The following is a 22,490-nucleotide window of genomic DNA, read 5'->3' as shown; positions in this document are numbered from 1 at the left end:
CCGGCAGGGCGGGCAGGGCGGGCCGAGCCGAGCGCTGCCGGCGGCGGGAGGCGCTGCCGGCGGGGCGAGGGGCGCAGGGCCGCGGCGGGGGGTCCCTCCCGCGAAGAGGCGGGCGGAAGCGAAAGGAGCCCCCGGGCCCGGCGGGCTGCGGGGGGCTGGAGGTGAGCGGGGGTGCGGCGGGAGGCGGGAGAGGGCTGCCACCCCCTCCCCTCCCCTCGCCTCGCCGCGGGGCGCCTTCCTTAGCAGAAGTGCCCGGGAAGAGGCTTTGCCGCCCGGCCCTGAGGTGTGGGGGAACCTCCGGCGGGGCCACCACCCGCTCCAGCACTTTCCTCCGCTGCCGGGGCGGGCGCGGTGCCGGCAGGCCTGGCGCTTCCCGGGACGGCGCCAGGGCCGCTCGGGCCGCTGGTCCCCTCGGGACGCAGCTTCGCAGGCCTCGGCGGGGCCGGGCTGGGGGACCGGGCTGGGGATGCTTCGCAATCTTATGGCCAAGGGCTTTGCCCCAGAGGTTACAGCCCGTTTGCTGCTCATAAACGCATGATATGTGCTATTCCGGAAAATGTGTTGTTAGAAGTTAAATTCTCTAGAAGGCGGCTCCCCACAGATGAGCTGCTTTTAGCATCCAAGAGGTGAATCTCGGTTTATGCCGCTTAACCTTTCTTTTATTTGAAACTCGGTGAAAGTAGCAAAACAAGTGTTCCTGCAGCTCACATAAAAAGCGGTAAGAGCTCAGATACTGCGAGAAGATTCCTGAGGTAACTTTGCCTTTGCAGCCGTACAGCAGGATTTGGCCAAGGAATTAACGTTTAATGGCAGCATGAATAGTAGTTAGTTACTGTTTATTGAGTGAGGAGCTTACCAGGATGGTCATTGCTACGAGGCTGAGCCTGTTGCATCAACCAGGAGACTGGATTTTCTCACAGGAGTGAGGGAAGCAGGAGGAGAGCTAGATGAATTATTCTGCTGTACAGGCTGCAGGCTGGGAATTTATCTTTGTATGCTTTTTTACAAGCTCCTAAACCCTTTGTTGCAGCAAGAGATAGTACATACCAGTATTTATTGTGGTTAACAAAAAAAAAAACAACAAACCCTGAGCATTGTAATTCATGGAAGAATGATATGGAAGATTTATTGTCATTTAGAAAACTTACATTATTTACAAAACATGGTGCAAATACGCTGATTTAAAAAATGCATGGAGGTGCTGGAATACCAGTAGAAAACTAGTATTTACATTGTTGCTGGTAGTAGATGATGTCTTCATGAAAATTTGAAATATTTTTTCCTTTGATTTTTTCTGCAAGTTTTGAGCATAATCTGACAATATTTTTTTCTGTTATTTAACAGGTTTTTCTTCTCCAGGAGTAAACTCATGGCTGAAATGACTGATAGCAACTTAGATAAAACAACCGTTATTCAGCAAGCAATAGCCTCTTGTTGTGGAGCTATAATCACATCACTATTTGGTAAGGCAAACTATCAAGCTTGCCACAGGGAGAATCGTTGCAAAATGATTACTCTTCAGTTTGACTCAGCAGGATGTCTGCATATATATAGTCTATACATCTCATCACTATGTTGAACAAGGATGTTTTTGGATAGTTTTCTCAGATTTTTCAACAAATATGATTAATTGAAATCGTTACCATACCTGATAATCTTTAACCATTTCTGAAAATAAGAATTATTTTAAATCAACTTCTCATTCCTAGGTCTGTTTTCCTTTTGGTGTAGTAATTAATTGCTTTATTTCTGCAAGAAACAAAATAATAAAAATTCATTTCCATACTTCCTGCTGCTTAATAATAGATTGTAAATAAAAGCCTGTACTTTACAGTACAAGACACAACTTCTGCAAGGCTGGCCCTGTGAGATACACCTTTCATGTTGCTGCTTCAGTCATCATGTTGATTTATTCGGCTGTGATGTCTTACACTGTCAAAGCATTCCTCACTAAGCATTGCTTTTAAGAATGGCTTTTTGTCTTTTGAACTTCTGGATATTCTGTGGAATTAATCTTCTGCTTCATACTTGGTTATCTCCCTTCTCCCTCGTGTACCTGTGGAGGCACTGGTTGGCTAGATTCAGCACTTCTTATCCCTTGGAGCTTGCTAAGCTTGATACCTTATACTTTGTATTTCAGTTGCTTTTTTGCCTTTTTTAACATGGATTATGCTGCTGGGACACGTGATTTTCTAAGCGTGATTTCCGCCCCCCCACAAAATTTCCAATTTTTAACAGAATAGGATCTTACTGGGAACCGAGGAAATTAATCATCTTTTTAGTGTGTCTTTATACCATGTATCCTGTGATGTTAGGTAAAGCAGCAAGCTCAGCTACATCAGACCTGTGGAATTCCCAAGATGGATTCCTACTGTTTGTACTTACGGTTCTAGTACAGCGTAAAGTGTTGGTATTCAAGAGATAGAGCCCAGCTCCTTTCTGAAGTGGCAGCTGGGAGATAAGGCAGAATGTGTGTGAGTGGCTAAAATGCTACTAGATTCCAAATTTTAAGCAACTGAATTGAGCTGCAGGAGTCACATTTAGATTCCTACATGTAGATAGAGAAATGTGAACCAAGTATTCTTGGATATATATATTCTTCGTTATCCTGTTAGTCCACTGAGAGGCATCAGTAGAGAGCTAAGGTGTGTGGATCAGTTGCCTGTGCCTAAGAATGTGCTGAGTGAGACACATTCTGGCCATTTGACTTAGCCTCTACTTGCTGCTTAGTAAGTAAGGTTGTGCGTCCTGTGTCATTTCTGTCAACTGTGTAGGTATTTTGGATACCTTAGGGACTCAGATGGCACTAGCTGCTTGGATGCAGACAGCTGAAGCAAGCCCTCAGTCAGTATCATCGGTAAGGTTTGCTCCTGCTGACAACCAGTGTAGATTCAGCATGTCTAGGCCTCTAATAGTTGATCGTTAGGGTTGGAACAGAAGCAATGAAATGTTCAGTGAACCTTCATTTACTTTTCAACAACACAAAAGTTTTAGATCTTCTCTACACACAGCAAATAAGGAAAGCACGTAATAAGTTTAATGTTTTTAATATTACCACCAGTTTATTGAAAAAGAATAAACACATGAAAAATGCTGTAATATTTTAAATAATCAAGGCCAAAATCTGATCTCATATGTCTTATGGTGTGCCACGTATAAAAGGTTAGCAGCAGAGCATAATGGCACAAGTTTTAGCACTTTCAGACAAGATGATACAATAGTTTTTGGATGAGCTTTGTGCATCTCTTAATATTTGTTGTCTGTGCAACTTTTAGTAAATTACAAAAGATGCATAGGGTCACTTGCAAACCATATAGGAATTGTAGTTCTCCTTTTATTCCTCTGTCTGGTAATATTGTAAAACAGGTCTCTTTTTCCCCACTGGGAAAAAAAAAAAAGTTGTAGAAGTTCATAATAAGGCATCTGTACACTTACACATTTTCAGGGCATGCAGAGTGTTTCTAAATGACTTCTGTTTCATTCTAGTAACTCCTCTTGATGTTATCAAAACTCGACTGCAAGCCCAAAGCAATCTGTTCTCCAAAGGTAAATATAAATGTGTGGTGTAATGGGAGACTCAATTTGCTTTTTGCTGTTGTGTTTAGCTAATAGCTATAACAATGCTCAACTGCAGAATGTTTTTATTTGTTTCATGGTCGTTATGTTTGTTTCTTCAGTTTAAGTGAGGTGGAAATAAGCAACATACATGGAAATTGCTAAAGAAAGAATGTCAGTGGACAGGCACAGTGGAAAAAAATTGCCATGAATAGGTACCATGTTAAACAAGCTTTAGTATTTTCATTGTGACAGTGACTACAACTATTACTGACTAGAGTTGTTGGGGTTTTTTTTAAGCTATTAATAACTAAATATATAATCAGAGGGCTTATGTGATCGGGATGCTGTGTCAAAGTTCATCTCCTCCAAAATCCACGGACTTTTGAAAACAGGTACTAAGTTCTACCAAAATTTCTTGCCATTTGGTTTTTAAATAGATGAAGACATTGTGCACTCAAAGATATGCCAGTTACTCCTACTATTTAATTATAATTAATAAATGAGATTTAAAAGGCAAGGAGATGAGAAGTGTTCCATGTTGTATGTGAGGACGAATATTTGCAGTCACACTTGCTGTACATCAGGGGAAGTACTTATGTGTTCTACCCTGCTTTTTTGGTACATTCTAAACCCTTCAGGAATCTGAAGGTGGTGAAGCTCAAAGTATGTTTCTATAGTAGCAATAAAATTTTGTCAAACAGGTTTGATCTACATGCTGTAGAAGAATAAAACACAGACAAGTAGAAAGGATGATCTAGCACAAATGCAGTCTAAGCTAATGTATAACAAACTCCCCTTGTAATATGGATGCTGAGACTGCATAGTAAAAGATTTAAAAGTATGAAAGATGTTCACGTGGTTACATAGAATAGTGAGGTGCAGGTCTCGTGTTGTTTTTAGCCTTCAGCAGATGGCAGTATAACATAAACAAGCGTCCTGGAGCACATTAGGGCAGAATATATTTGTTCCCTCTTTCCTTTTGCCTCATTTGTTGTCATGGACTTTCCAAGATTATTTTACTCCTCTGTGTCTAACCAGAGATAAATCTATGTTGCCATTATATTCAATTTGAAATTGCTGTGGATTAAGAACAATCTTACAGGGATTAACTATATTCTTATACACCTTTTTATTAGGGAAGTGTTTTGTATACTCCAATGGCCTTATGGATCATATATGTGTTTGTGAGAATGGGAACAGCAAAGCCTGGTATAAAAAACCTGGGCAATTCAAAGGGACGTTGGTAAGAACATTTATGTAAAAATGTACACTGAAAATATTTTTAAGTAGCATACTCTGAATTTATTGGGTTTTTTCAAGTTCAAGTAGAATCTGTTATAATTTGAAAGGGTGTTCATGTGGTTACACTGTGTAATTGAGACAGTGATTAAATGTTACCTTCTACTTTCTACAAGAAATATATGTTCCTTCCTTAAGACAAACAAGGGGGCAGCTAGCTGCACAGCTCTCCTCACAGGGATACCTTTATGATTTTATTTTCACTACTTGAGCTATAATGTCTGTAGGTGCTGATTGTGCTTACTGATTTTCTGAAGCTGCTTACATCTCTTCTGTCCACAGATCTCCCAGTATGATTCTGACCTGAACTAACAATGCAGATAGTGTTTTAATGTTCAGTTCACGTGCCAGATTTCAGATGCATTGAAACTTGTGGGTCTGGCATTCTACCCAGACACTTAAAGCAGACTTACTGTTGGACACTTTGATGCTGCTTCATTAATGAAGATTTTGACTGTTGTTAAGTTACACACATGATCAAGGTTTTTTCAGAATAAATTTTTGAGAAGAAAAAATGTTCATACAAATGGTTTATTGGGTTTTACAGTGTTATTTTAAAAAACAATTAGTAACTTCTGAAGTTTGAATTTTTCAATTAATAGTATTAAATTAATTTTTAGAAAGTCACTTGATTTTCCAGTTGACAGGATTTTATACTAATTTTTGCTGTGAGAGGGTGATTCATAAAGAAGAATGACTGTCATATCGTTGGATCTCCTATAATTTTTTTAGAACAGTGCTGGAAAATTGAGCAGTAAAGAAAATGGTAGTGAACGTTGTAGGTTTCCAGTGATAGGACTGTACAAATGTTTTGCTGTGTTTGCCTATATAGTTAGTAAGGTATATAAATACACTACTCAGTCATTGGATTTATTTATGTCCTGTATACCTTCCTGTATTGCAAATGTGTTGAAGCTAGATTACAAATACATAAACTAACTAGTACAGAACATATCTGGAGAAAACTTAAAATACTAGTATGACATACTTTTTTAATACATTAATTTTCTGTTCTGCCAGCAGAAATATATTAGTAAGTACAAAAGTTTTGTAGCTAATTATTGCTCTTTGCCTGGTTATGTTTTTAGGATGCATTTGTGAAAATTATTCAAATAGAGGGAATTAAATCACTGTGGAGTGGACTTCCCCCAACATTGTAAGCAAAGTATTACCTTTTTTTTTTTTGTAACATGTTATTACTTATTGTTAAAAAAATTACTCCCATTACTTAGACAAATGAGTTTATTTCTAAGTGATTAAAAAAGAAGTAAATTCTGAAGTTACAGATAACGATGTAATCAATTATTCAGAAACATCTAAAGGCACTGTTATACCAGATCTTGACATTTCTCCTTGCAACTTCTTTGACACATTCTTGGTAGCTAAGCAGGAGTATCAAACTTTTCTATATTCTGCCTTTTAGAGGTTGTATCCTTACTGTAACTGTCCCCTTGATGGCATCATGGAATCATAGGGTCAGCTGTGATCAGTAGGGAAGGAGAGTCTTTGGTCGGTATCTTGTAATCCTGTCATGTTACTAATGACTCTTAATAAGCAACACTGCTGTTTCCACAGACACTGTAGTGGTGCATCTCATTACCCTGATTTAATTTTTTTATTTTAACTTCTAACTAGAATCTAACCTAATCTAACTAATGAAAAAAAAATAATACACTTATTCCAAGGAACTTTATTGGGTTTTTTTATCCTATAGAACTTTGTCATGGAAAACAGATGACTCATTTTCTCTCCACAAGAGAGAAATGCCCACAAGGGGCATTTACATATTTAAACACTGATATCAAATCCCCTCTAAGTCTTCATTTTAGGCTAAACAGCACCAGTCTGTTTTATCCTGTTATTCATATTAGCCTGGTACAGATAGTAATTAAGACCTCTATAATTATGTCCTCCTCCATATGCAAGCCAAAAAAGTGGTCAAATCTAACATATGTATTGAAGTTGTATCTTGTAAGACTTGAAGTGTTGTGTTACAGTTGTCATGTCAGAGCCCAGTGGGAAAGCACTGATACACTCTTTCCACACAGTGCTTAGTGTATAAGGCACAAAAAAGCAAAGCATAGTCAAGCTCAGGCCTTATGATTTAACCTGCAGCATGTGGCAATTTCAAAATACAGACCTTTATGATCTAACTGAATTAAGAGGTCTATGTTTCAGCCAGGACAGAGTTTTTTCTTCAACATGTGTTCTGTACCCCTTCAGAGAAGAACCAGCTTCTTGGTTGGAGAGAGGTACACAGTTTTTAAGAGAAGATCTAAACTATGACGTCTTGGTATTGCAAGCATGACAGTCTTCATGGTATTTTTGTAATGGTGCTATGTGCCTTATTGGCACAGACGTAACACAGAAATATAATTACCATTTTAGAGTAAGATGCACTGCTTTATCCCTACAGTGAATGATTATAGATCTAGCTGGTTTTGTTATAGTCTGTGCTATGCTGGGATGTAAAAAGTTTATTCACTCCATGTTGTTTTTCAAGTAATGAGAATTTTAAGTGTTGATTGAGATAGCGAAAATACTCTCTGATTGTCAAGTGAATAAATATATAAGGTTAGTAGCAGATCTTTCAATTCCATTCCTTTATCAAAACAGTTCTGAAGCTGATATGAAGTAAATTTTTACTGAGATAATCCATCATCATTTTACTTAGAGATTTTCCTGATGAAATTAAAAACTAGAAAACTGGACAATCTGTGAATTTCAAAGTGTGAGCAAGAGGCAGTGAATCAAAGCCATTGGGTAAATGTTTTTTTCTTCATAACAACACTCAGATGGAGATTTAGCTTTTCCTTTAGCACATTATCCATACAAGATGGTTGACTTTATGCTCCTGCTTTCCTTGTGTTAATTTAGACTCCCTCTCTTATATTTTAGAATAATGGCACTTCCTGCTACAGTAATTTATTTTACATGCTATGACCAACTGTGTGAAGCTCTGAAATCTAGACTAGGAAAGGATGATGAACACATTCCAGTTCTTGCAGGTTCCTTAAGCAGATGTAAGTTGTCATCAGTTTAAAAACTGAAATAAAATACCTACATGCTATTTTCTTGGCTTTGTTTTGTTGTTTTGTTTTTAAAGTAAATTTGCTGTAGCTTTAAGTTAGGGATAATAGTGCATGGAACTGGACATAGGGAGGAATACTGTAATTATCCAGTATTTCTTGGGCAACATAACCCTCTATCCTGGAATAATTTGATTTATTTTTGCTGTTACACTTCCACTACATTTGTATTTTGTTCAAAATTTTATCGTTCTAAACTTCTACCGAGGACAATTTAATTTAAATCTGTTCTGTGGTGAATCTAATAATACACATTGTTTTCTATAATCAAGCTGCACAGGTAATTACAAGGAAAATGAAAATTGAACTTTGTGCTGTATGATATAGCAGGACTGAATTTATTTTTATATCTTACTTTTGTTAATCCTTTTCCTCATCTATTTTTGTAGAAGTAGCTCAGGTCATACATTTTTGAGCTTTCTTAGAAAACTCTTGAGAATGTAGTTCCATATTCTACTTGTGACTATGAGGGGGACTGGAAGACTAGTAGAGAAATATTTGTTATTCTGTGGTGATCTGGCAAGTTGTTCATATTAGGCTGCTCCAGATATATGTTCACGTGTCAAAGAAACCTTACCTGAGCAACAGGAGAAAGTAAAATTATTAGAGACTGTTACATGTGTGACGGGAGCTTGTTAGTGAGTTGGGACTCACTGATCTTTCCACAAGATGCAGGAGAGTTCCTTTGTCAGATACAGATTGCCTGCCAAATAATCTTGATAGTTCAAAAGAATGGCAAAGATGCTTAGAAACCGATAAAAACTCACATAATTTTGTTCTCAACAACAAACCCAAAAACCCCAGGCCTACTTTCTTCAAGTTAAATTTTAAAATGGCAATTACTGAAAAATGATCTTTATAAGTACTTGAAATTTTCAGCCTATATATGTGAAAAATTTGAAAATCAGGATTCTTAACTTGTTACATGGATTATAACATACCAGTATTGAAAAAAGGTAGGTAAATTTTGTGCCCAGAAGGTTTAGCTACTGTGAATAGATGTGGTGTTCTTAGCTGGAAAGGAAACTTCGTTTGGGAATTATTTTGAGTAAAATAGGAGAGTTGAAAGGAATCAAATATATTAAGGAAGATAAGATCTGACTTTAATGGTCGGGAAATGTTACTAGTAAAAATTCATTTTTTAAAAAAGCCCACATTCTTCTTATTTGCAGTTGGTTCAGTTACTGTAGTGAGCCCCCTGGAACTGATCAGAACTAGAATGCAGTATCGCAAGTTGTCCTACAAGCAGCTGTACATGTGTGTCAGCAGTAAAGTGGCTACAGATGGATGGTTTTCCCTGTGGAGGGGCTGGACTTCTACTGTTCTGAGAGATGTACCTTTCTCAGGTAGGTTGTATTTTCTGTGCAAGTTTGTGTTACATCAAAGGATATGTTTATGCATTCTGTGTCTTTAGTAAATTTTACTGATTAGCTTTAAGTATTACTGGGATTTACTTGTTCTCTTTTGAGTGTTTTTATTTATAAATTCTTTGAGAATCTGATTTCCGTCTTAGTTTGTTTATGGATACCAGGTAGGATTCATTATTATGTTTCTTGTCTCTAAACTTAGGTTGTTCTCATCTTTAGAATCATAGAATACCCCCTTGGAAGGAACCTCAAAGACCATCTGTTCCAACTTTTCTTGGCAAAAATTTAGTTTATGCAATGACTTTTTTTGAAGACTTACAGTAGGAAAACTTCTCTGTGAAAGGAATAGTGGCTATTTCCTTATAGAGAAATATGATGTATCTAAGTGTTCTGTTTAGAAAACGTTCAAAGACAGAGTGACACAGTAGTGTCATCAGGAGTTTTCATTAGCAAGATGAAGGAGTTTGTGTAACTGCTTCGCAAAATGTGAAGCTATAGCACCAATCATTAGCAAAGCTCCAAAGCTGAATGTCTAGAAGAAACATCTGATACAGACCATAGCTAGTCCTAGGACTGTTCTTTAAGATAATAAGGAGATCATGCTTTCTCCCTTTTTGTCATACCTCTCATGTGGGTTACAGAGGTAATTGGATGAGACTGCTAAAGGACAGTTTTCACACTTGTTAATGCCAGTGGTAAGAGCCCCTGTCTCTTGAGGGCCACTGTTATCAGAACACTTGTGAATTATCAGAAGACTTGTGGATTATCAGGCATCAATTGTCCTTGAAGCAGCTTCTGTCCTTTGGAACCTCTGAACACTGTTGGCCCTGAAAAATGCTTCAAACGTATTTTTGGAGACAGAGAAACCTTGAAGTATTTGACTTGCTGTCTTTGTTCTCATACTTCATTCTTAAAATAGTCTGACATGTAATTTAATTTCTGATGCCAAACAATCTAGTGAACCAGTCATTGGTTTGGACTCTTAGGGGGTTTGAATACATTTAGATGTGCATCTGGAATAAATTTTAAGCTGGCTGTGAACCAAACCATGGTAAGCGAGGATATTTAGTTAAAAACTGCACATAGCAGTTTATTGAATTAATTATTTCAGCTGTTTTCTTTTAAAAATTAATTATACCCCATTTTCTTTCACTCTGCTACTGGTAGGCGTTTGAAGATTGTGGTTGGACTTTATTTCCTATTTTAGGATCCTATTACTTGATGGGACTTAGCCTTCTGTGAAAGGGAAGGCTTCTGAACCTATGGAAACTTGCCTTCTCCAAGGCTAAAGATAACTCAGAATTAATCTGAACCTTTTGCCCAAAGTGCTTCCTGTTCAATATTTCTTTTTTAATTTGCTTAAAGGCTATTCTGCTAAGCTTTGTAAGGGAACTCTGAAATTCTATCGTTTTCTGTGTTGTCTGACTTCAAGTAGAAACTTTGATTCTTTTACCCATTTTTGTAGCAGTGTGGCAGGAGCCTCGTGATCTTCCTTCCTTCCTCCTGCTGCTTTTAACAGAGTGGTAAGATCAGAGGGCCGTGAGGGAGTGCACAAGGATGAGCACACTAAGGTGATGGCTGTATGTTCTTCTCAGTCCTTTCCAGATGCCTGTATGTTCTTCTCAGTCCCTTCCAGATTCTTGTGTCCATGCCTGCTGTTCTTCCACAGAAATCACTCTATAATTCAGCCCAGTAGCATATGGTTTAGAGTTTTAGTTACAATATAGAAAGGGTGCAGTAGTGTGGTGTAGTTCAGCAACTGAAAACAGAAGCAGATACTATTCCTCAGAGTTGATCATCAGACCTGCCTTCGACAGCCCTCTCAGAGGCATTCCCCTGTTAGTAATTCCAGAGAGCAAAATCATATTTCTTGGTTCTCTCAGAATTAAATTTTACACTCTGTTTCTCAGGAGAATATAGGCATTCTGGAGCAAACTTTCATTTTGTGTGAAACGTGTTTTTGTAGAATTAATGAGATGTAGGAAATGTGTGAAATACACCTGAAAACTTAGCAAATAATTAAAGCCTAATCTTTATTTATGTTAAATTGAATTTTAAAAAATTGTTTATGTGAATTATGTAGCCCTGAGATTAAGCTGTATTGAGGTAGGGGTGACGTTATGGGAATGACAAAATTATTAGGCTAATTTGTATCGTATGAAGAAATTTGGAATATAGAGACAAAGGGAACAAGATAATCTGTCCATGGATCATCAGAGAGAACACTTTTTATTTTCCTTTCAGCTCTTGTTTCTTTGTGCTCCTGTTACCACAGTAGAATTCTCACATCTGTACTTGATAAAATACTTTCTGTATTTGACATACAAATGTGTTGCAATCAAGTTTATTTTTTATAACCATAGCAATGTACTGGTATAATTATGAACGTTTCAAGAAGATGATGTGCAAGGAGGTTGGCACACATGAGCCAACATTTCTTATTGCTTTTACTTCAGGAGCAGCATCTGGCTCTGTAAGTATGTATTTTTGTTTCTGGTACTACTCTTTACTATTATGACTAATAAATAACTTAAAGGAGGTATAATTTTGTATGAATCTCTCAGAAATGGTGCATGTTTTGGGGTGCATCTTCTTCATGATCTGACATTCAAGCTGATGAGGTATTTGTCAATAAATTACAGTGTTCTGAAATACAAGAATTTTAGTAATACCGGGTACTTGGAAAGTAATTTTATATCGTGCATTTTAATATTTTTATTAAATTTTGTTTGTTCTGTAGCATTAAAAACTGATTTCTTTTCCTGATAGATTGCAGCTGTCATAACTCTGCCATTTGATGTAGTGAAAACACATAGGCAGACTGGACTTTGGGAGAGTGAGACCTTAAAAAGTAAGTTGCTGGTAAGGAGAAAAAAACACATAATGTTTGGAAAAATAAAGCCTGGTGTTTCAGTATATAGACTTTTGGTAGGAATTTTAAATATTTGTCTCTTCTGAATTTTATTTAAAAATTCTATCACTAAGGCCTTTTTTCTTCTCCACATTGTAACATCTTGTAGGTTATTTTTTTATCGTAGGATAAATACAGTATTTCATTACTGGCATGGAGGGGTGAAAAGGTGCGAGTTCAGTATAATTTAGGTTAATAAGATGGTATGTACTGTAAACAAAAAAATCCAGAGATATTACAATTAGGTAGACCAATTGCAAATTTGTATGCATTTAAGTAAGTTGTATTTAAATAGGCAGAAATTGAATTTCTTATAAAACACTGAGGTGAACAGTGATCTGAAGAAAACCCTTTGAGTTTATAAAAGTAACATGATAAAATGTTTGCACATTCACTACCACTTGCTTCTTTATTGGGATATTCTTTTGTTAAAATGTTAGGCTAGAGAAAGAAAGCACAATGCTCAGGTTGTGTATTTTTAACCTTCTTATTGTGTGATTTCAAAGAAACTATTTTTAAGGGCATGTCAGTGAATATTCAAACAGCTTTACAGGATGAAAGAAGATGAAGTTTCTTTTTTGTTCTGCCTTCAGTAGAGCACCATTGCATTTTATACAAATTCAAGCTGTATCTAAAAACTTTTTTTTCTATTGACTGGAACCTGGACCATTGGGGGACTTTCATTAACTTAAATAAATATTAGATCATGGCTTTAAGATTACCGACCAGTAAAATGGCCAAATACCCAGTTTCTGCTTAGAAACTAATTTGAAAACCCTGGTTCAGAAAGATGTTAGGAAAACTCACTTGCTTTTTGGCATGAGGTTTCATTCTCTTAGGTAAACTATTTTTTCTGGCATAGCTGGAAAAACACAACTTACGTTTCACTGCAGAACAAAGATGAAAAAAGCTTTACATAAAAATAGTTACTGTGTTTCAATTCTTCCCTTGTGCTGATGAATGTAAGAATTAATTGCTAACATCACTTTGAATCACAGGTAGCTGCCATGTATTTGTTAGGCTGATATTAACTATATTAATATATATTTAAAATTGTTATGGTTATCGGTATTTTGTACTAGTGTAATTTTTTCCAAATCTACTTGCTGTTAGAGTTGGACACTGATGTTGCATCTACCTACTGTCTCTTTGCTGCAAAAATATTTTGTGGCTCCCAGCTGCCGTGGGAATGCCTGCTGAATGTATTCTAGAAAACCATTTTAACTTTAATCTAGGAAAAACAAATTCTTAGCCACTTTCATGTTACACATAATGAAAACGCCACGTGCAGAGTGAAAGAGCACAACAAATTTCCTCTGTCCAAAACAGTTGCATACATCTGCAGTGCAGATTGCTTCTTGATGCTGCTGCAGTTAGGTTGCTCATGGTATGTGATTTAGCTCTGCAAGGGGCTGATCCACATCTCATAGACCTATACTTCCATAAACTAACTTACACATTTAGGGGGAATTTGATTTTTGTAAACTTCGACATAGAGCGTAGTGTCCTACCTTAATTATTATATATTTTTATGATTCATTCTTATGATATCAATTCTCAAAACTTACCTTTAGGTTCAGTTTACCATAAAGGAAAGTTCTTGTTTAAAAATCTGAATGGTGATGATGTTTTAGCTGCTTGTATAAAGTGACATGGAGAGGGACAGGCTCATTTGAAAGCTAGGTGACTTTTTTCAACTATATCAGTTACTCTGGTAAGGAATATTGTCTCTGTTCATGTATCTTACCCTAGGCATGAATACAGATTTTTCCATGTCATGTTATTTTAACTTGAGTATTGTATGAATTTGCATACTGTATGATTTTAACAACCTGTATTAATAGTATGGATAAAATTAACATAAAATTAATTCAACCTCATAATTACATCTGAAGTGACTGTCTCTGATTTCTAAAAGTATTTTCTGTGGCATTGTGTTATATATTGCTTAATTCACCGTTTTCTTGTACTATATTGAGTTCCACAGAGGGACTGTACATCAACCTGGGCAGTTATGAGGAAAATTGTCACTAAAAATGGGATTACTGGATTATTCGCTGGTAAATATTTTAATATATTACTAAAAAATACCAGACTAGAGAGAAGGTTTTTTAATCAGTAAGAAGTGATTACAGATGTTAACATATATAAATTATTTCCATCTCTGTGAACACTCTCAGTTATGAAACAGTTTGCATATGTAAGGCAACAGATATGCATATATCCAGAGAGAATCTGGTAATCTCTTTACAAGTTACTAAGACACAGCTGTCCAAGATGGACAGTATTTATTTAAAAAATAGAGGGATTGGGCTTGACAGATACAGGTGTATTGGGAGTTTAAAATGGTGAGGAAAAAGGAACAGTTCAGAAAGCAGGTTTTTTCAAATTTAAACAATTTGTTGATTTCTTAAACTGCAATGTCTGGATTTTCAGAAAAAAAAAACAAAAACATTTAATGGACTGTAGGTTTGGAAGCTTCAGTATGGAGGTACTTATAGACTGAGAAAGTTTCTTAGGTGTAGTTTTTAGGCCAGTCCTAAACATCTCCAAACAGTCAGTAGTGTTGCAGCACCTGCATCTAGCAATACCCATCCTAATTTTTGTTCTTCATCTCATACTAGTTTCTATGCTCAACTTTTTGAGTTCTGCATGAGTCAAAGAGTTTTTAAATTTTACTTGTACAATATCTCATGTGTACACACAGGAGTGTGCACATCTTACATGATTTTCTTACCCTCACTAAACCTAGTAAGGGACCACTGCTGCCCAGCATGTCTGGTGTTGAGCACGTCACTACATCATGTAGTATGTAACTGGTGCTGTTTCAGTTCCTCTGAGCCATTCAGTAAGACAGAATGTTATTGTTACAATCTCATTTAGCTGTGTAATTCTTTGATTTATTTTATTTATCTTCTTGCACAGACTGTCTTAAAGACTCTTAGTCTTTTTGATACCTTTGTAAAGATCTCTTTTTTGCACTGAACTATGGGAAGTTAGTTATTTCTACTGTTGACAGATTTACCTCTGCACAGTTGTATGTCTGACCGCCATTAGATATCTTGGCCATTAAACCCCTGCATATTTATAGAACAGAAAAGAAATCTCCAGGAATACTTTCTGATGCCTTTTTCAAATCCTGGCAATTCTCTGAAGTCAGTTAGCCCTACCTAATCATATAATCTAATTCTTGATACTAACTCAAAACCTCCAGGAATGAGACTGGACATATCCTGAGAGGTTCAGCAGGTAATGTCATTCCTCCTCATTTTCATCATTATGGCTCAATTGTAGGAGGATTTTCTGTTACCAGGTAGTGATCATAGAGGCTCCTGAGACTTAAGAGTGTTTTTTCCGCTGTGTGACCAAACCGCCCTGGCCAGAACAGGGACCAAAATGACATTCCAGCAGTGAAGCAAAAGTTCCTCACTGTTACCTCATTGAAGATTTCTTTTAATTCGTAAGATCTTTCAGGGAATGTTCCGCTTCTGTAGTTACCGAAAGGGATTGACTCTGAGGTGATCACCAGTCCTTTCAGTAATTCATGGTGGATTTAGTCAGATCCCAGAATGTTTTCTTGGAAAATAACATGGAATTTTTTTCACTGATTTGTAGATACTTAGATATTTGGCAGCACCTGTTATGGATCCTGCTAGACTTCTGTCAAAAGGTTTCTACTTGGCATGCTCTGTCAAGCAAAACAGGAAGATGAGGTTTCCCAGAAACTGGAAGTTTTTGCATTCTTATCCATTGTGTCCTAAATAGCTATACAATGCAACTTGATTTTCTAGTTGTCAATCTCATAACTAAAACCAAAAGTATTTTAATAGTTTACCTATATGCTGCTCTCCCCACTCTCAGACTCTGGCAGCCTGAGGAAATTACAAGATATTGAGGTAAAAGCCTATTGTAGGTCATACTTTAATGAAAGACTGCAAAAGACATTCCAAACCCAGGTCACTTACCAGTCTTGACAGCACTGCATAGTTTCCCTGGGGTTCCTTGTGTGAATGGCTACACAGCTGGTTGAAGACTTGCTGAAAGAGATGACAGTGCTTTACTTGCTGTACAGTGATGACATAGCTGGGCAATAGGATTTGGATGTTTCAGAGCACTTAATGCCAGCAGAAGGCATGACACTACAAAGTATCGATATTGTTAGATATTTTGGGTGGAATGTAGGTCACAGATTAGGATACCTGGACACCAGCATTTAAGTCTTGACCCGCAGGTAAGGGAGCATGGAGATGTTCTGTTGATCAGCCACTATCTCAGTTCAGTTACCCACACGTAGGTGAGATGACTCAGGGTGTTCTCTGACTGGCTTCCTGCTGCTGTTCCAAAGGGACACAAGTTTTCCATAAGTCATGTCATTTGCACTAGCTCCATGCAGGCATCTTTGCACTTAAAGTGAAAGTAGATGGATGTGTGTAGACAAGTGGATTCAGCCTTATTTTCCTACCTCTAGCTAAGTTGAATCACCTTCTAAACTCCACTGGCAATATTACATTTAATTATAATGGGAGACATTTAATGCCTGAATTCTATTGTTACACATGGAAGCAGGACCCTTCCATTTTAGTAAAGGTTCTGTAGGGTCTTGGGAGACAGTGGCAAAGAAATTACTTTTTACTTCACACTTGGCTCGAAAGGCTGACACACACCTGCAGCAGGGGGTGCAGCCCAGCAGAGGGTACTCGAGCCCTTTCCTCCCTTTTATCCACTTCAGGATTCAAGGCCTCCTGAACCTACTTTCGCACCTGAGAGGTCACAGGCCTCTCACTGTCTGACATAAGCAGCAAGTTTGCAGTGACACTTAGGAGAGGGTACACAGTCTGGCCTCAGGGCCACCTCTTCCTTACTGGAGCTTGGTAGTCCTGCAGGTCAAGGTGCTCAACCTCCATGGAGGGACAGAGAGGGCAGAGACACAATGGGCTTGAGGCAGGCAGGCCACACAGAGTGGCATAGGCCATTACAGCAGTAATACCTACAGCCAGCAATTTCAGTATTTTGAGGAAGGTGTACAGGGAGAATCCTAGTTCTACACTGAGACACTGTGGGATCAATACATTGTAACCACTAAATGGTACTACAGCACTTCAGTCTGAAAACAAACAATAGTGAATACTTTCCTTTCTCTTCTGGGCAGGTATGGTTCCACGGCTGTTTAAAGTTGCTCCTGCTTGTGCCATAATGATCAGCACATATGAATATGGAAAGTCTTTCTTTTCTCATTTAAATGAAAAAAGGAACCAACGTCCTTAATTCTCCTTCATCCAGTTGTGGGTAGTCAAAAAATATGGTGACATATATTGTGCCAAATTTGAATCTGTCAAGGTATTTTCTAGAATTGCCAGTGAATTTCTGCCATTACATTTGGTAACTAAATGCAATTTCATTTTTACCTGTTTTACAAAAGACAAATCCAGTATTTCTATTTTCTTAAGACTAAGAAAATACACAACCCTTAAACTATCATTGAAGATTTTATGACTGCTCTTGCAGCTAGAGAGAATAAAGGAAAGAAGGGGAAGAAAAAAAAAAAGGTTCTCTCACTGGTTTTCTTAATGATGAAAAAGGAAAAAAAATTTAGGCTGGACAGAGCTATGAAGAATAACCCCTGCCACTCGGTTAGTTTTCAGTCTGACTAAAGATTTTTGTTGGGTATTTAAAATGATGTTTAGAAAATGCTTTGGGCTTCCAATTGTATGATATGATTATTGCTCCATAAGGAGGTTGATAGAGAATGAATTCAATAAACATTTATTCTTGCTTAATACATGTTTAAATCTGTGCTTGTTTCTTATTTGTAGCTCTGTATTTTGTGTAAGTGCATATTATGAAGTAGTCTTCGACTTCTCAAGTTTGTTTAAAATGAAAAATGCTTTAGGTCAAACTGGGAAAAGTACTTTGTGCTCAGTAGAAGCCGAGAGAGCATGTGGAACACATTGCTAGGTCTGAGGCACCTTTAATTTAAGGTAATGCTTCAAAAAATTAAAGCACACCTGGGTACTGAAGAAAATGGCCTGTACAGGTAGTGTGGAGAACATGCCCTTGCATGTTTTTGGGATGGGCAAGCTGTCACTGTCACAGAGCTCCAAGGCAGGGCCAGACTCCCTGCCAGGAAACATTCCCCACACACTCTCTGTATGGGATCACCTGGTTTGGAAGGCCAGGTTTGCTGGTTTGAATCAGCCACGTATCAGCCTGAAGGGAAGAGCATGTTTAAGTCCACTGCTACAGACACAGCCATTGTCTGCTACACTGTGCTGCTTCTCACACACAAGATGAGCAGTGGCAGCATCTCCCCTGCCCATAGGCACTTTTAACTACCCTCACTACATCCCTTCTGTCATGCATTTTCAATGAAGTGGTCAAATTTCATTTTTTGCATGTTGTAACAAGGGGGGTGTGCTGGTACAAAAGGAACTCAGAATTATGTCTCAGTATGGTGTCAAGATGCAAAGTTTGGGTGTGCTTTACCCAAGAAATGGACTTCAGTTCTATTCTGCTATGAAGAAGGTATCCCAGCATGCGTTTGGCCTTGGTTAAAATTCATGACACAATGAAAGATGCTCTAATTGTAAAGTCATTAGCTACAAATATACCAGTGTACAGTGCTGGCAAGAGGGGCTGCCCATAGGAGGTACTTAACAGTGTTCTCCCTCCCACTGTGATTTTCAAAATAATATTACACTGCAACCTCAGAATAAGGCCCAAGACAAAGAAAGTAGTAACAGCAGATTTTGGACCACATGGAATGAAATACAGCAACAAAAAGCAAGTCTCCCTGTTTTGCAATCAAATAATTTGCTGTAAGCTCAGTAATACTGTCATTTGCCAAATGGTCTTATTTTATCCCATATGAGTAAAACAAAGACAAAAACTACTAATTAGTGATGATACAAAATGTTTAATTTACATGCAACATTTATGGAACATCAAGGCAACAAAATACACAGTTTTGGCTTTTTTTTTTAATTATTAATGTTTAGAACTGAGAAAGACACATGTAACTGATCTCCCATGCACAAAATGACACCCAGAAACTCACAGCGGTGTCAGACTACGTAAGAGACTTCAGTTAAATGACAAATGAATTTCACATCAGTAGCTCCAAGAAAAGAGCCATCAGCAAACATGACTGAAAATCATTATTACAGCCTCCTCCAAAACACTGATGTAGCAGGAGAAGTGGGAGAAGCAAACAAGACCAATTAAATTACTGTATCTTGATGTAGAATGGTAACTTGTGGCATCCAGAGTCCTTCACTGTATTTGTAGTAAAAATGCATCTCTAGTTTACAAACTAGTATTTCATAATGTTACTCAACTGCCATGAGAGAACAGGTGCTTAATGCAGTAACAAAAAAACACCAAACCAGAACAAAAAAACCAAAACAGTTACATGAGGTAATGGACATTCTGACAGTGTATGAAAGGATATAATGGTCAGAGTTTATTACAGAGAAATCAACTGGTTGGGTACATGAGGGCTTGAAAGACAAGGTCTGGTGGATTTTGCTAAACTGCTTTAAAAATCTGCATTAAAATGGCATCAGTAGTTGTTTACTCTGCCATGGTTAATGCAGTAACCTCCAGCACTGTGGACTAGGTGAGACGTATCTTGAACCTCCTCCAGCTACATCCAACAGTGCGTTGAGTTCCAGAGATGCGTAGCCTCGTACTTAAAAAGGCTAAACACTTCCTGCAGTTTTTAGTACAGGTCAGAATGAATTCTATTTCTTTCAAGCCCACCCAATGATGGCCAGATCACAATAGTAGTGCCAAGGTACCATTAGAAGAGGCAAGTCAACTGTACTGTACAGAGTGTAATGACATACTGTAAACATCTAAGAGTAAGCAATAATTAAAAATCTGTCTTGTATTGCAGCTACTCATGTAAACAGTTTATGAAACTTCTTTGGCACAAAAAAGCATTTTCCCTAGCACTTATAAATACAACAGACTTACATGCATTTAAGTTTTGTTTAAAAAAAGTTACTAATCATGCTGATAAGCAATACCTTGTATTAGCAAAATTCATAGATAAAGGATCCATTGTAGCTTACAAAGAATTAAGAATATAGTTTGCAATTCAAAAATTTATTTGCAAACTTTGAAACTATAGGGTAATCTGGAAAGTTAGTTTCATTTAAAAAAATGTCTCCTGGTTTGTTTGTTTTCCCCTATCAGTAATTTAAATCAATGGCAAGTAATTTGAGAAGACTGACTTAAATTAAGTTCTGCTGTATTACCTAATCAAGAAAAACACCTATTGCACTACTACAGGAATAAGAAAAATCTTTAACATTAGAATACTGTTATTATATTGTCTGTTTCCCTTTTTTCACTCTCCTTGAGATCTTGCCAATGAACACACAATTCAAGCTTCCCAAGGTGCCAACCCCACCATCCTTAGTCCCCATCTTTCCAGCAAGGCCAATAAACAAATTTCTTGTATAATGTTTGATTATCTGTAATTCAGGTCACTCAAAAGCATTCAGTGAATTTCCTCAACATTTACAAATTGCTAAGTATGCTTGATTTAGACAATCAACTTCCATTTGTTATTCACATGCAAGTTCAAGAACTGGTAAAGAGTGTTTCAGCGTGATTCTTCAGTGAGATCCAGACATCTCCTAAGTGCCATGATACTAACAGGAATGCAAAATCTAACATTGAGTAACTCGAGAAGAGCTGTTAGAGCTTAAATATGCTATTTGACGTCCTATGCAACATACATTGATGAAAAGCTGGATTTTTAGGTAAAATATTTATTTGCCTACAAAGACTGGCATTAAGGATTCTGTTCTGCACGAGTTGATAGATATTTAAAGCACTGCAGAGAAGCACCGTGGCTAGAGTAGGGCCAGACCATTGCAAGGAGAAGCAAATGTAGTGGCAGTTAAGTAGGGAACTGATTTCCAACCGTTTCATATTAAAAATCAGTCATAAGCATAAGATGATATATCCTGTACCTGATCAAGAGCTTTAAATAATTCAAGAATAAAATATGAAATCTGAAAAGTCCTCTGGGGAAAAAGAGGTTTGAATGAAAATTGACAACTTGTGAATTAAACAGGTAACCATGTAAAGAAAAAATAAATCAGCTTATTTTGAACTTAGAACTAGCAGTCTTCAGTGAAAGTCATTTTATGCAAAACAAACCAAGTGCATATAACACCAAGCTCCTCCTTCTTGTGTGTATCTCAAGAAGGTGTTAAGCCTGGACTTGTCATCTCTGTTGTGGGACTTGCAAGATATTCACTTGATTTCAAACTTGTGAGGGATTTGTAGCTTGCTACTGAAGTAAGAGAGCCACAAAGACCAAGCAACGATGGAGTGTCTTCCTTCCCTGTTAAGAACAAGAATTAAGCTCATCATTTTTACAGCACAAGATGACCTGACCACAAAAAAAACCAAGGGAATAGAAAATCTGTTTCACCTACACTATTATGAATTGCATCTTGCTGCTTCAACACACATATACTTTATACATACTATGAGGAAGTAATGTAATTTATGCCATACATCCCCTGTCCAGGTGGTAAAGACACCCCTAAGCATGCATCACGGGCTGGGCTGCAGTCAGTCTCCTACAGAGGGAGACACGGAGGCTCCACTGACCACACAGGGAAGTTAATAATTCAAGCATTGCTTTTACTCAAGTACATTTACGTATAAAAGGAAGTGATGTTACTAATAAAACATCAGTACCAGAGCTGTAAATTTTAACCCCTCTGAAAGGAGCAGAAGTAACTGGAATCAGAACATCTTTATTTAAAAATAAGCACATACTGTTTTTTAATCCTTACAGGTACATTAGGCTCTGATCACTGGAAAAAGCCCTACAGAGCAAGAATGTCATCCAAACACACTTGACAGTTCACACCAAACATACCTATAGGCTTAAGACTGCACTGGACCATTTTTCTATTTATTTTGTCTTCCCTTCTCAGAATATCTATTCAAGTTATTTTGTGTCAAGTCTGCTAACAAATTAGACTATAAAGAATTCTATCTACCAGCATCTCCCTATGTCATCTTCCTGGCTCACCTGAAGAATAGAAAGGTCACTTTATACTAAAGATTGAGATCAACTTAAAAAGGTCACAGGCACAAGATTTTATTGATAAGACAGTCTACCAGAATTTTTGTTTTAAATCACATCTATAAAACAGCATTTCTTAAAATTCTGTCTCCTGTTCCTGACATAAAAGTTTTTTCTCATGAGAAGGATGTAAGAAAAAACTGACTGTGCCC

The 22,490-nt window shown here is 37.4% G+C and overlaps 2 protein-coding genes across 3 annotated transcripts in view; one reads left to right on the top strand and one right to left on the bottom strand.

The window, feature by feature from the left end:
- Window positions 1–51: 51 nt before the first annotated feature.
- Window positions 52–18,001, top strand: SLC25A40 (solute carrier family 25 member 40). Of its 2 annotated transcripts, none has more exons than XM_051612564.1 (11): window positions 52–161; window positions 1,345–1,463; window positions 3,487–3,546; window positions 4,695–4,801; window positions 5,946–6,013; window positions 7,756–7,880; window positions 9,119–9,292; window positions 11,677–11,786; window positions 12,083–12,164; window positions 14,204–14,284; window positions 17,374–18,001. In XM_051612564.1, the coding sequence occupies exons 2-11, from the start codon at window positions 1,370–1,372 to the stop codon at window positions 17,487–17,489; spliced, it is 1,017 nt and encodes a 338-aa protein (XP_051468524.1). In that variant the 5' UTR covers window positions 52–161; window positions 1,345–1,369; the 3' UTR covers window positions 17,490–18,001. The 2 variants fall into 2 exon arrangements, with proteins under 2 accessions (XP_051468524.1, XP_051468525.1); XM_051612565.1 differs by having other exon boundaries at window positions 77–161; window positions 12,083–12,175; window positions 17,374–17,473.
- A 1,116-nt stretch (window positions 18,002–19,117) lies between these two features.
- RUNDC3B (RUN domain containing 3B) overlaps window positions 19,118–22,490 on the bottom strand; it is a 51,316-nt gene continuing 47,943 nt past the window's right edge. The window contains exon 11 of the mRNA XM_051612563.1: window positions 19,118–21,582. Within this exon, the coding sequence (XP_051468523.1) occupies window positions 21,437–21,582 (146 nt within the window). The 3' untranslated portion in view covers window positions 19,118–21,436. The remainder of the gene's footprint in view (window positions 21,583–22,490) is intronic.

The sequence above is a fragment of the Apus apus genome, chromosome 2 (assembly GCF_020740795.1).
Source record: "Apus apus isolate bApuApu2 chromosome 2, bApuApu2.pri.cur, whole genome shotgun sequence".
In the NCBI taxonomy this organism is placed as follows: domain Eukaryota; kingdom Metazoa; phylum Chordata; class Aves; order Apodiformes; family Apodidae; genus Apus; species Apus apus.
The sequence above is the reverse complement of the archived record's forward strand: the minus strand, read 5'-3'. Positions and strand labels throughout refer to the sequence as shown.